General features: G+C 33.3%; 1 protein-coding gene across 1 annotated transcript; it reads right to left on the bottom strand.

The window, feature by feature from the left end:
- Positions 1-2,376: 2,376 nt before the first annotated feature.
- Positions 2,377-9,190, bottom strand: LOC11444637 (protein SEMI-ROLLED LEAF 2). Its single transcript, XM_003605709.1, has 19 exons — positions 9,056-9,190; positions 8,854-8,928; positions 8,359-8,474; positions 7,685-7,799; positions 7,419-7,547; positions 7,083-7,130; positions 6,631-6,752; positions 6,350-6,546; positions 5,962-6,254; positions 5,688-5,837; positions 5,111-5,596; positions 4,882-5,028; positions 4,306-4,381; positions 3,830-3,957; positions 3,496-3,696; positions 3,283-3,414; positions 3,053-3,184; positions 2,639-2,872; positions 2,377-2,547 (listed from the first exon to the last, which is right to left on the bottom strand). Exons 1-19 carry the CDS (start codon positions 9,188-9,190, stop codon positions 2,377-2,379), a joined length of 3,087 nt encoding a protein of 1,028 aa, XP_003605757.1.
- Between the last annotated feature and the right edge of the window lie 4,491 nt (positions 9,191-13,681).

Here is a 13,681-nt window from a genome sequence, read left to right as displayed (position 1 = left end):
AGAGAGAGAGAGAGAGAGAGAGATAGAGAGAAATTGACATTAGTTCCTCTCACAAACCGAGAGTAGTCTAGTCCCCTTGCACTTCAAGGAATTTTCACTATAATCACTAAAGATTACAAATGCTCAAGCACACAAGCAAGAGACTTCAAATGCTAAATGAAATGAGAAAAAGACTTTCTCTATCCGAAATAGGATTAACTATGAATTTGAACAATAGCACATGACTTTCCCCATCTAACTAAAGATGATTTTCTATAAACAAGATTTGGACTCAATCACAACTGAAAAAGACTTCTACAATTTAACTTAATCAAATAAAAAATTGTTTGGGTTTTACGCTTGATATGCAATCAGAAGTGTAAACCAATAACTCAGTTTTGACTCTAAGTCTTAAGAATTTTTAAGATATGAAAGTTTGTAAGAAATTCCTTAAGTGTTTATATACTTTTGAATTTGACAGAGTAAGGGCACTTGCAAAAGTTCAGGGAGTTGTTTATTTTCTTCAAGTCTTCAGCTCCTTATATGGAGAGAAATCTGAGAGATGTTGAGAGGTGTCAGCGCATAAAATTGAGTCCTTGAGAAACTTAATCCAAGATGTTGGAATGTTTCTTGATATGGTTATTATCGTTGAAAGGTCATTTGAAATTCCTTTGCTTCAAAAAGAATTATTTGTTTAATTCTAATTGTCTTTGAAGTTCTTTGTTTGTTTCTGCACGTAGTCAGAAGAAGGCAAACTGTACTTATCAGAGTCTGATAGCGACCTTCCTTCAGAAGAAGACAAAACTAGTCAAGGTCTTCTAATATTGACGTGACCTTCAGAGTCTGAGTCATTTTTTGGCTTGTATCCTTCAGAGTCTAGTCCATAATTTCAGCTTCTCTCAAAAATCAAATGCTCTTAAGTGCTCAAAATCTTGTTCTTACAGAACCAAAACTTGATTTAATACTTTGAATTTAATTATATGGTCTTGCATACTTGAACACACATTCGCAAACCTAATTGCTCTTGTACACTTTGTTATCATCAAAACTTCAGAGGCAATGTACAAAAACCAATTTTGATTCAACGCGTTGAACTAATACAAAACTAATTTGTTCACGTTTTATTGTTTACTTTTTACTTTATGTATACTATCTGCGGTCCTATTTCTAAGAAACAATTGACTTTTTAGGTTCACTGGGTAATTGATGTATCCAATCTAGAATATAAATTATATACATCAATTACTCAACGAATTTAAAAGTCAATTTCTTATAAATAGGATCCGATGGAGTATTTACTTGAACTAAGGCTATTCCATGAAGGTTCTTTTGAAAAAAGCTGGTCATAAGGTTCTTAACATATACCTTCTTGAACATGGTTTTTGAACAAACCTTCTTTGAAGGATTTCAACCTTCTTATACATTTACAAACCCTGGGAAAACCATACTCTGAAAATAATACAAAAGAAGTTGTAAGGTTAGGGTATACCATCAAGACAATGAGGATTTACAAAAAATATTATTTATAGTCTCAAACATAATTCCAAGACACGACTGAGTAGAAGAGGGACTAAATTGAATTTTGAAACTTCTCTCCTTTTTGAACACTTTTTTTAAGAGTGACTTGTTATACTAAATCACTTAAAGCATATCTAAGTTTTTATTTACCAACAAATAGAGAATTTGAAAAGCCTGTAGTTTTTTTGTTTGTTTGTGTAAAGTAGCCTAGTGGTTGAAACTCATACATTTTAAATGTGAATAAGTGGAGTGTTCAGGGTTCGAACCTCGGTTCCTGAATATATTACGCATTGTTCCTATGAACTGAGTCAAGCTGACAGGGACAAACGCCTGTAGTGCTTAAAAACAATTATTAAAGAATGGTCTTCTATTCCTTTACACAATTAGTTTGATATATGGTAACATTCAAGTTCACAAGTGCTTCTTATAAATTTGAATCTCTTATGCTGAATTACAATAATTTACTTAATTCATGAAATGCCCATGTTTTGGGTCATTGCAGATCCATATGCATATTTTTATAACTGTACAAGTATTGTTTTTACAAAATTCACACACCAAAATAGTTGAAGGACAACGAAGATTAGAAAGGCAAAAAAGAATGAAAGAATGAGATGTAAACATTCATAAGACCTGTAACCTATGCACACCAAATAAATACAGCTCCGAAAAATTGCAAGGAAGCCGATAAAAGATACACCTCCTTGCTGGAAGCAAATCAATGTAGAAGGGACCCAAAACAACACATCGATGCAGCCATAAATATTGTTGCCAATCCGCGGTCAAGAGAAAGCTGATACTACAACTTTTCCATGGATCTTCTTGTATATCAACTAATGTGAGACAGTTTTATCAAGAAACCATCGGTTCTATCCTGAATTAACAACCAGCGGCCTTCAGGAAATTATCATATGGACGTGATGCTGGCAGTTGAAAGAAGGCGGCCTGCTGCTGATAAGCTGTGGCGCAAAGCATTGGACCGCTCTCAGGCAATGTTGTGGGTGACGGAGCGCCTAAGTTTGAATCCAAGAATGGATTTCCACTCTGCAACTAAAATGGCACAGGAAACATGAATAAGATATCACAAAGCAAGAAGAAACACTTGTTCTGAATTTCGAAAGTAAAGAAAGTAAAGCAGTACCAAAGGCAAACTTGGCTGAACATTGGAATTTGTGGATTCGTCCTTTTCTTGGTTGTAATCAGGAAGAGGAATCCTGAATGAATTGGCAAGTAATGATTGGGCACCCATGAATGTGGAAATCTTCTGTTGCTTTCCGGCGAGGAGGTTCTCACAATGGAGAGCCATTTCTTTATATGGCATGTTAGAAGGTGTTGAAACAGAAATCCTTCCTACATGATGTGTTGTCTCCACAACCTGCATATGAATTATCGTTTTACAACTCATTATTTTTTAGAATTAATAGTATAATTCGACGAGGAAATTGAAGAGAGAAATGGATGAGTGTTAAGAGAATGTTTTTTCATTTTTCTCAATAGCTTAATTAAAATCGAATATGTTATCGTTGTGTACATTTCAATGAACAGAAAAACTTACTGAACCCAAAATATCATCAACAGTTATCAGGCTAAGATTTTCTAAAGGCTGTTGTTGCGCATCAGTACTAGTTTGGCTTTCCAAACCAGAAGCTGGAATGTCATCATCAATAGTAAATAATGGAACATCAACCTGCATAATTTCATGTACGTGACTGTACAGGTTAAAATACAGGAAATATATTTATACTTAACAAAAAAACGCGTATGAGGAGAGCTGTGCAAATTTACCATATCAGAATGTTTATCATCCTTTAGTCCAGACTGGTATCCTGTTGTATCAAGAGATAACTGGACACCCAATGGACAAGCATCATCGGGTGAAAAATTATTAAGAAGCCGTTCTTTTAACACGGATGATTCCTGATGCACACAAAAATGTAAGTTAATACATTGATCCTGATAAACTAGTGAAACATTAAATGATAAATAAATAGTTGTTACATTTGCCGGTTTTCCTAGACTCTGCACTATCATAGTAGCAAACGATTCATTTGACTGGCTTTCAGTTATTTTTATCGATGAAAGTGACTTTAAAGCGTCCTCATCATCCTCTTTTGATCCATAAGCCTTACTTGGCTGCCTAACTGTATCATCAACAGATTGTAACTTGCTGTCATTAACCAGTTGCAGGAAAGGATCAACCTGAAAAGAAGCATAAAAAACTATGAGATACAAGTGAATGATTTTATTATATAAAATACCACTATAAAAGGGGGAAAGAAGGAAAATTCGAAAAATTAAATGCAAAACATTGTACAAGACAAGATGCACATACGGTTTTATCTGTCAATGCCATTTTAGCGATGGAAATGAGAGAGAGGATGTTGTAGGCCTTGGATGTGAAGACAATCATGGATGTTGCTAGTGTAAAGAGAGACCTGCGGCGTGATGCTTGCAGTTTAACTGAAAAAAGAAAGAAGAAGTGCTTCAAAAATAGGCAACTTAACAATGATTCGCAATTTTAATCCATTTCATAAAAAAACAACATAAAATAAATATGAATAAACTGTATCTAATATGAGAACATATGCCATAATAAATAAAATGTATGCTATATAACCTACAGTTCTGTTTGGTTGATCCTAACTACCAAACTTCCCGATTAAGTATATTAAGCTACTTATTAATTTACTACATTCCTACTTTTATTTTTTCTTTTAATTTAATTTCTTTTAACTGTTATTGAGCTTGTCGTTCTTACAAAAGACATGGTAACATACAAACATAAATAATATGGATTCAAGACTCTACCATTTTCATTGAGAGAAATGCTCCTCAAGGAAAATGCCAACTGAAAACTTTGAATTAGAGCCTCATGAGAAGAATTCTGCAGGAGCCAAAGCTTATAAGTTATGAGGATAAGATAAGAGATAAACTTATAAATATATGTGAGATATGAATGCTTTTGTGTGTGTGTCACATTTGTTACAACTTTAGAAAACCTGCTAACTCCTTTAGCGTAAATAATTTTTTTTTACTAAAAAAATTATTAAATTTTGTATGGAAATGGAAATTCTTGAAGTAACATTAAAATTTATAACTTTGATTTTGACCATTGATATAACTTGCAAGTTATTGTATGAGTAAATTATCTGAGGTTGATTTTAATCTTAAGACAGCTTTATGATATAATCATCTACACTATCACTAAGGAAGCAGGTATAAGAATCATTCTCAAATAAATTGAAATAACCGAAAAATATCAAACTTTTATCAGAAAGTCGGTAAACTGAAAGGACTGTTAAAAATCGGTCAACTAGTCCATACTAGAAAACAATTTTCTCATTCAATGTATACATGGTAACATATCAAGAATTTTCACATTACCTTACTCCGAGCAACTAGCAAGACAAGGCTGTAGGTATGAGCAATTGCTTCGAAATTTTCAGGTGTATTCAAAGGATAGATAGACTGTACCCAAATTGATGATAGCAAAAGGGTAATCTGATGACTACTCAGCCTAATCGGTAATACCTGTGACATGGTGATGGTGTTTGATTGAGAAGTTATATTGTTATTAAAATAAAATGTAAAGTAAAATAGTGCAAATACATACCTGTTTTTGAGTTGTTGCATTTTCTTCAACAATTATGGTTACTTGAGGCCTCTTCACACTAGTTGCTCGGCTGTAACTTGACTTCAATCTATTCATCATAGAAGGGTTATTAACCTTTGTGGATTCTGTGCTCGTCAAAGCTGGTTTTCTTATACTAGCGGTCCGACTATAACTTGACTTCAATCTATTAAGAACGGAGCTATCATTGCTCTTTCCATCTAAAGGAATATCTTCGTCTATGGAAAGTTGCTTCTTCTCCAATTTATCAAAGAGTGCTGCTGAAGAGGAAAATACAGAGACATTTCTCGAGAGCATTCTTTGAATATCGGTTGCCTTTGCCAAGGGGGGATTTGAAGATGAAGGTTGAGGACAAACTGACGATGGCACAAGAACAAGAGAAAATATGCGGTGTGCACCCACCCTGGTTTCATGGTCTGCATGGACCATTGCCAGGAGTAACTGATGAAATAATGCCTCAGGGAATGCCTAAAGAATAGTTTCAAGTTTACAGAAAAAAATGAGAAAGAAGTAAGGAAATATTACAGTTATAACGAATCAGGCAATTTAAATAACTTGCCTTGTTCTGATACGACAAATTCGGTATAGATGCAACTATTTGAGAAGTTCTATAAACTGCAGCAATCAAGGTTCTTGCCATAACTGTAATATTAGACATGTTTTCTAACAACACGGCCATGGTATCGAGAACAGGACCTGCATCTGAGATCTGCATAACATTACAGCCAGTAGCCATAAATGAACATTAGACAACTTAACCTTGACGGGCAAATCAGCATCCAGACTACATGCTTAACTAAAAAGTTCATCTTCAAAGTTGGAATTTTTGTCACCTTAATTGTTAACTGTACAAGGCATTCATCTACTTCCGTTCTATATTTTTGGTTCCATTGTATTACTTCGGTTCCTAAGTTCGAATCATCGAGAGAGCAGTGTATGCTTTTCCGCAGGTGTCTCATCATATCACTCAATGCACCAATTATAGCCACCGATTGCTGAACTCTTGTTTTTTCAGCAAGATGGGTAATAACACCGACAATATCAAGTTGCATATTAGGATTCTTTAAGACATTCTTGTGATCAAGGTGCTTGACTAAAATGGATAGTAACAAGTGTGTATTCTGTCCTGTAAATTACGGCAAACCAAATTTCAAAATGTTTAGACAGGATAAAGAGACATTGACGGGAATCTGATCTCAAAGCACTATAGAAAATAAGTACCAGCATTTTCAATTATAGACTGCATATCGAGCAAGACAGATAGGGCAAGCCCGTGTTCTGGAGACCAGAGATTGGTATTATCAAAATAGCGGAACAAGGATTCCAGGACACGTCGTACAGTTGTACCTTCCTTGGCTAACTTAGCCATATTTAGTATACAAACTCTTGACCAAAATCCAGGGTTCGTAGCATCTTCCCTATGGAGGAGAAATGAAGTTAACATCAATTATAACATACGAGTAACTCAAAACGAAAGCTAATATAACAAGAATGACAGTTACATAGGCACGTTGAGTTCTCCTTTGGCATTCACTACCATTCTCCATGAATAACGCCCTGTAGAATTCCCGTTTTGAGAATCTTCCTTGATATCCCCATAATTTTCCAAAACAACCGAAACAACCTGAGTTAACAAGAGATGCAAGCTGTCAAATGAAAGAAGTATGCCGAAGGGTAAGACAAGGAGTGACTATAACTGTTATAAGATGTTCGGAGATTTTAGTCAATAGTGGTGTTTATCTCTTACAATCAGTATGTAATATATTGAATTATCAAAGCTATCGAAATTAAGTTGATCATGAAAAAAAAAAGAGAAATTTTCTACACTAAACACCTAGTTTCAGGACAAAGAAAGTTCGCTGATTCGAGAAGTACCAAAAAACTACAATCAAGTGCTAATGTGTCATTTTCTCCGTGCAAAACAACAGAAAATGTAAATAGATCACTAACTTACATTGTCAAATTCAACTGAAATATGCGTGAATTCTCCCATGAACCAAACCTGTAAAACAAGCAAAGAATCTTATCAATTTTACATCAGCAATAACAGTAGCCTTTTCCAATGGGGTATGGCGCATCGATTGGAGTTGTTGCTGTTTGACTCGATGGCCATTGGTTTGTTGCGCGGAATCAACCTCTTGCAAAAGCACGGTAAGGCTGTCTATAATAGATCCACAATGTATTTAACCCTTCCTTATCATATCTTGTACATTGAAAAGAACATGAAACACTAGACATATATAATTATGTAAGCCATATCGCAGACATGATAAAGTAGAAATCATATTACCATTGACGATAGGACTTGAAGTCCGGAAGCTCGCAAATGCTCTACTTTTCCATCATCTCCCACTTGTTGCGCTAGATGGCAAAGTTTTAAAATAAAACTGTCTAAATTAAACATATAAGTACCATCCCTCTGCACAAATAAAAGAATGATACAAGATCAAACTTCAATGTGGAAAAACTTACAATGTTGTCAACATTTAACTACTTTAAGTAAAGAGTGAACTAGCTTCAAACTCATAAACTGAGAACCTACCAAAAATTCCCCACCTGATTGTTCACAAAGTCAAACAAGGTTTGGCATCCTAAAATCTGCACTTCGTCTTGCCGCGATTGATCAAGAAGAATTTGAATGATGCTAAGCAAGCTACTTGCAAACAAAGGCCTGCCACAATATTGTTCTCATAAATCATACGCAATAAAAATGTCTTTAATCATGATAAATTGAAAAATCAGCTTCTGTTATTTCCTTATGAGACTATTTTTCAAATGGTTGCAAACCAAAGTAAACTTGAGCCTATAAAACAACCAAGCTCTTACACTTCTAAATGAATACATTTCCTTCATATATGATAATGTAAACTAAAAAAACATCACATAATATTTTTTTCCTAACCCTCAGGGAAAGAGGGCCCTGATAATCCGAAGTTCAGCCAGGAGGTAAGTAAAGTTTGACCAATAACTGTTCCAGTCAGGATTAGAACTCGGGTTCTTCCGAACGATCTCCTTAACTGAAGCTCATCAACCGCTTGAGCCTAATCACTTGATTAGCACATCAAGTCATATAGGATACAAATTAGATACTTTACTAACCATGATAAAACATATGATGATGACTATCAATTAACCATCAAATTTTATTAATTTTTAAGTTTGCAATTACAAACTAAGATCCCTACTTATTATATCAATTGAATGATAACTATGATGAAAAAAGAACTCACATTTGATCTCTACAAGAAACCAACAACTTCCTATAAATACAAATGACAACTTTCACAGCTTGATAATTCTCAGTCCTCAACTCCTTATAACATCTTTGCTCAAGATAGCTTGTTATCTGTAAAAACAACCATGGCCAACACAGTCATTTTACAAATATCAGTCATAAAAAAAATTGCCCCCGGGTCTATTCGACAAGGAGTGAAAACCCAACTCGATTCCTCACATTTTTCTAATGGCACAATTCAGTGCCTGACAAAAATTAATCTCAAATTAGTCCCTGTGAGAACAAATTAGTCTCTATATCATTATATTAGAGGGACTAATTTGTCCTAAGTATGAAAATGTTTGTGAGTAATTTGGGTATTTTTTTCGTCAAGATTGAATTGCTGCGCAAGAAAATTATGAGGGATTGAATTGGGTCTTACTCATAAAAAATAAGAAATAATAGTTCCAATTCCAATTCCATTTGACAATCAATACAATTCATTGCATACCTTAGGAACACGAAGAGGATTTTTCGATGCATACTCGCATAATTTGCTGATCTTACGATCATTAGGTTCTTCTTCCTGTTACAACAACATGATCATCACCATCGTCATTATCATCATCATGATTATAAATTTCAAAACTACAATAAACATTAAAATTACAAATTATTGTTATAAATGAAAAAAGAAGTTATTATTATTCTACCGGCGTGCGAGGGAAGATATCAGCAAGCAATTTCTTGTAACGTTTAATAGGATGTCTTGATCTTTCCCGCAATGCAGGACAAAAACAACATAAACTACCGCAAACAGGCCAAATGTTACGCGAAATAACGCTCATTTTCTTCGAATTATGAATGTAAATGTAATATTACAATATCAAATTGATATATTTTTATGAATTTTACGTGAAATTGGAAGATGAAAAGTTAGAGTAATGAAATTTGCATGGAAAGGAAAGAGAGAAGAGAATAGCAAGCTTGCGCGATATAGCAGCGTTAGAAATGAAAGGCTCTCCGAATACGATTGATTCCTCTCTTTCCTTTCGTCCTTTTTTTTGTGTTGTTTGTGTTTCATTTATAGTGTTTCTCTTCTTGATTTTTTTGGAATGCATTAAGACAGCTTTTTCTTTGGGACGACACCTCACCACCTTTCTCCTCTTTTCTTTTCTTCCCTCTTGCCAACAACCCAAACACCCCACTTTCCAACATCTTTTCCAAAAAAAAATTAAGGATTTTTCCAATATATATAAATGGTGTAAAATTTAATATATGACAACTCCGATCAGTGGCGGAGCCAGGAATTTTATAGAGTCTGAGCAAAAATTAGAGTCAAGAATTCTTGTGCTGGCGCATGTGAAAATATTGAGTTTGCCCAAAAAAAAAAATTGGAGTGGGTTAATGGACTATTGGGTTGGGCGAGTGCCCGGGCTCGCCAGGTGGTGGCTCCGCCCCTGACTCCAATAATTCTTTTTAAGAAAATCGTATTACAAAATTGACCGTTTGATTGAAAGATATTACTCCCTCTGTCCCATATTATATGACGTTTTGACCACTTCGCACGTATTAAAAAATGTGATTAATTTTGTATGTAGAATAGATATTACGAATTGTTTTACAAAATTGTCTTTAATAAATGGCATGAGAAAGACTTGACCAAAATTATAAAAAAAAAATGGCATGCGAAAGATAAATTAAAGAAGGCTCTTGTTAATTAGTGTCTTCGGGGCAATAGTTAAGGAATCTACAAATAGAAATTTTGTCTTGGTAATATAAGATGTTATTTTTTATCAAGTAATGATTATACAACTTTTTCATAAAAAAATTACATGTTTTGGATGTTTAACCATTACCATGAGGGCACTGGTTAGCATTCTCCATTAAAGAATTGAAAGAATAAAGAGTAATAAATACTTAAGGTATGTAATAAGAAAAGTAACATTGATGTTTCATTGGTATTGTAAAAATTTTCTGTTAGTGAACATGACGTTTTGCAAATATTCCTCTAAAGTTTTGCACTTATATGCAAAATGTCCCCCAAACTTAAAAATTTATATTATTTTTTCTTAAAGACAAACAATTAACGATTAAATATTAAAGCTAACTATTAATTTTGGAGTTTGGAAAAACTACATGCATATATACATCAAAATAGGGAAAACTGTGTATTTTTAAAGTGACAATAATGGTTATTTCTAATAGACAATTTATTATTTTTAGGGATTTATAGACAAATTAATAATCAGTTTTAAATTTATATTTTCTCCTTCACCATCTTAGTCTTTTAACTCCTCTAACTCCTTCAACAATTTGCTCAAACCATTTAAACTACACAACCCCTAATATTTTCATATGATTTGTTCTTATTTACACACTTTATAGAAAACTTCATTCTAGCTTCTTGTTTGTGCTTCAGGCAGGGACAATCATTCATTGTATACAATCTAGCTTACACCACAATACTATCAGACCGACATATCATATATAGCATATTAAGTAATATTCATGTAAAAAAGACACAAATCATCAGCAAATGAAATATGTGATCGGTATGTATAGAGGAACACTTATTGAGAAATGTCAAACACTTAGACATATATTTCTTTACCTTTGAAATTAATCCACAAATCATCACATTATTGTCACTATAAAAAAATACAAATTTTTCCCCATTTTGAAGCCTATTTTGATGTATATATGCATGTAGTTTTCCCAAATTCCAAAATTAATATTAGTTTTAATATTTAACTATTAATTGTTTGTTTTTAAGAAGAAAAAAATAATATAAATTATTATGTTTGGGGGGCATTTTGCACATAAATGCAAAACTTCAGGGGGGATATTTGCAAAACGTCATGTTCACTAACAGAAAAATTTGACGGATGAGGTAAATTGATTAACGTTGTGAAATTTCAGGAGGGTAATTGAAGTTTTGTTAATTTCAGGGGGATAATTGACGAAACTTACAATTTCAAGGGGGTAATTGCCTATTTACTCGTTTAGTTTATTAACTTGTACCTTAAAGGCACAAGTTAGCATTTCCCTAAAATATAAATATTGCATTGGAAAATGGTAAAAAATAATGAATTTGACTTTTTAAAAGTTGACATATTGTTGAATCCAATGTAACTCTACTATTTTTGGTTTCCTTAACAAATGCCCTTACCCTATGGGCACTTATTAGCATAACCCTATAATTAAATTATGTTTATAAAATTTGACATTAATCGAAAATCATTTGATATGCTTACGAGATAAATCAAAATGACCTCTTGTGAACTTTGAAAAAACAAGTTAATTTTGATATATCATATTAAATAATTTATGATTAGTGTCAAATTTTATAAACATGATTTATGTTATAATATTTTTTTAATCCAATAGCTGGTTTTATAATAGTTGGTTTCATTACGCAAAGCAGTTAAGTTGAGTAATTAGTTTTGATTGCAGAAATTAGTGGTGGTTAGGGTTCTTTGAATCCCCTCTATTTCATTATTGAATCAAATACTTGCAATTATCCGTTATGTTGTAATGATTCTATTTAAGTGATGAGTTTGTGGGATTGTTACGTCCCTCCAACTGTCGAGTTGCACATGCTGATCATGATAATGGTGATACGCGCGCTACGGTATAGGGTCTTCAATCCTATAAGTTCGTACACTTTTTTTTTTTTATATTTGACAAAAATAAACGATATTCATTCATTCAAATTGATAGAGTACATCGATACAATACAAATCCAAATTCCCTAAAAACAAAAAGGATGAATCTGTTAACAAACTCACAGCATCCATGTTAATAGCATAAAACGGCAAAGTCCCTATGCCTACAAATATGACTAATATGACTATATTCATGTCTCCGGATCTACAACGTTGACGACGCCAAAGTTATTGTCATTGATCGGATCTGCACTTGCTCAAAGCTAATCTTTCAACCTAAATCAAATAAACACCGCACTAAGACGGGAAATAAAAAACACATCGCACAAAGACGGGAAATCAAAACAATCAGAGTCGTTCAGAGACGACGAAATCACAAAAACAAACGAAAGAAAACATAGAATATGTGAAATCACTTATTCAATTAGGATAGAAGGAAAAACAATTCGAAGGGGTGATTTTTGGGTCAAAATTGACCCTAAATCAAGTTTGTACACCTTTGTAAGGTTGTTAAACTGGGGCATCACTATTGCAGTGGTAAACTGGGGCATCACAATTTAGGAATTCTTCATCTTTGTTTTAATTACCTTTGGGAGAGTAAGACCCCACACTACAAACTAGTAAATACGTGTGTAATCTCTTTTGGATTGACGACCCTGAGACCTCATAGCGCCTTAACCCACATGTGAATATGGTGCAACTCAACAACTGGAGGCATGTAATAACCCCACGAACTCATCACTTAGGAGGGAACCATTTAACCAATCCTTGAATAACTGATTGTTACACAAACATATAAATAGATGGGATTCGAAGAATTTTTACTGCGCTAACATTCTGCAATCAAAATCAGGTTACTACTTCATTGTCGCTATGCACAATCAGACTTAACTTGCAAAACTCCCCTCATTTACCACTATTATTTATTGTTTTTATTTTATTTTCTGTGTTAAATAAGTAATGTTAGTTGCCTAATTTGAACTACAATCCTTGTGGTTACGACACTCACTTATCACTTTATTACTTCGTAATGATTTAGTATATTTACCGAAATTGTCCATCAGCCTTTCCTATCTTTTGGCTTGTCGGAAAAGAACAATAAATGTGATCAAACCCAAATTTATGAGATATTTTTCAACTGTGTGTCTGTTTGTGTGTATGAACCAAGTGGTTGAGATAAATAGTTAATAAACTTAAGTAAGGATGAATTTTAAATAATAATCCGAATTGAAATCATGACTAGAATCAAATTTTAGTTGCTTCTAAGCCAAATTTCAGATTTGTATAGGGCACATTACCCTTAGGAACTAAACGGTGACCAGAAAAGTTGAGCTAGTGGGAGGAGATTCTTAGGGTAGCTATCAATTTAGGTTATAAATTACATCTTTCAATGTCATTTCCTTTATTTATCATGACATTGAACAATATACTTCAGGATTTTATTGATATTGTGATTTATATCATTAGAGTTTGAATCAAATATCATACAAATTTAGAATAGTTGAGAAGTCTGGTGTAATAATTATATTTTTAATTGCTATAGTATATAATTAAAACATGCAATGAATGAATTAGAAAAGATTTATTGAACTGTAAAGATAATACAATATCTAGTGATGGTTATGATGTGTATGTTGGATTCAATTTTCATAGTAGATCTAAATTTTTTTA

This window comes from Medicago truncatula, chromosome 4 (assembly GCF_003473485.1).
Source record: "Medicago truncatula cultivar Jemalong A17 chromosome 4, MtrunA17r5.0-ANR, whole genome shotgun sequence".
In the NCBI taxonomy this organism is placed as follows: Eukaryota; Viridiplantae; Streptophyta; class Magnoliopsida; order Fabales; family Fabaceae; genus Medicago; species Medicago truncatula.
The sequence above is the reverse complement of the archived record's forward strand: the minus strand, read 5'-3'. Positions and strand labels throughout refer to the sequence as shown.

Excerpts from the sequence above, each read along its gene's own strand:
- LOC11444637 (XM_003605709.1), bottom strand. The coding sequence starts at position 9,190 with ATGAGCGTTATTTCGCGTAACATTTGGCCTGTTTGCGGTAGTTTATGT. Across the intron at positions 6,753-7,082 it reads TTTCAGTTGAATTTGACAAT|GTTGTTTCGGTTGTTTTGGA; the intron begins GTAAGTTAGTGA and ends TTGTTAACTCAG. Across the intron at positions 6,255-6,349 it reads GTCTATAATTGAAAATGCTG|GACAGAATACACACTTGTTA; the intron begins GTACTTATTTTC and ends CGTAATTTACAG.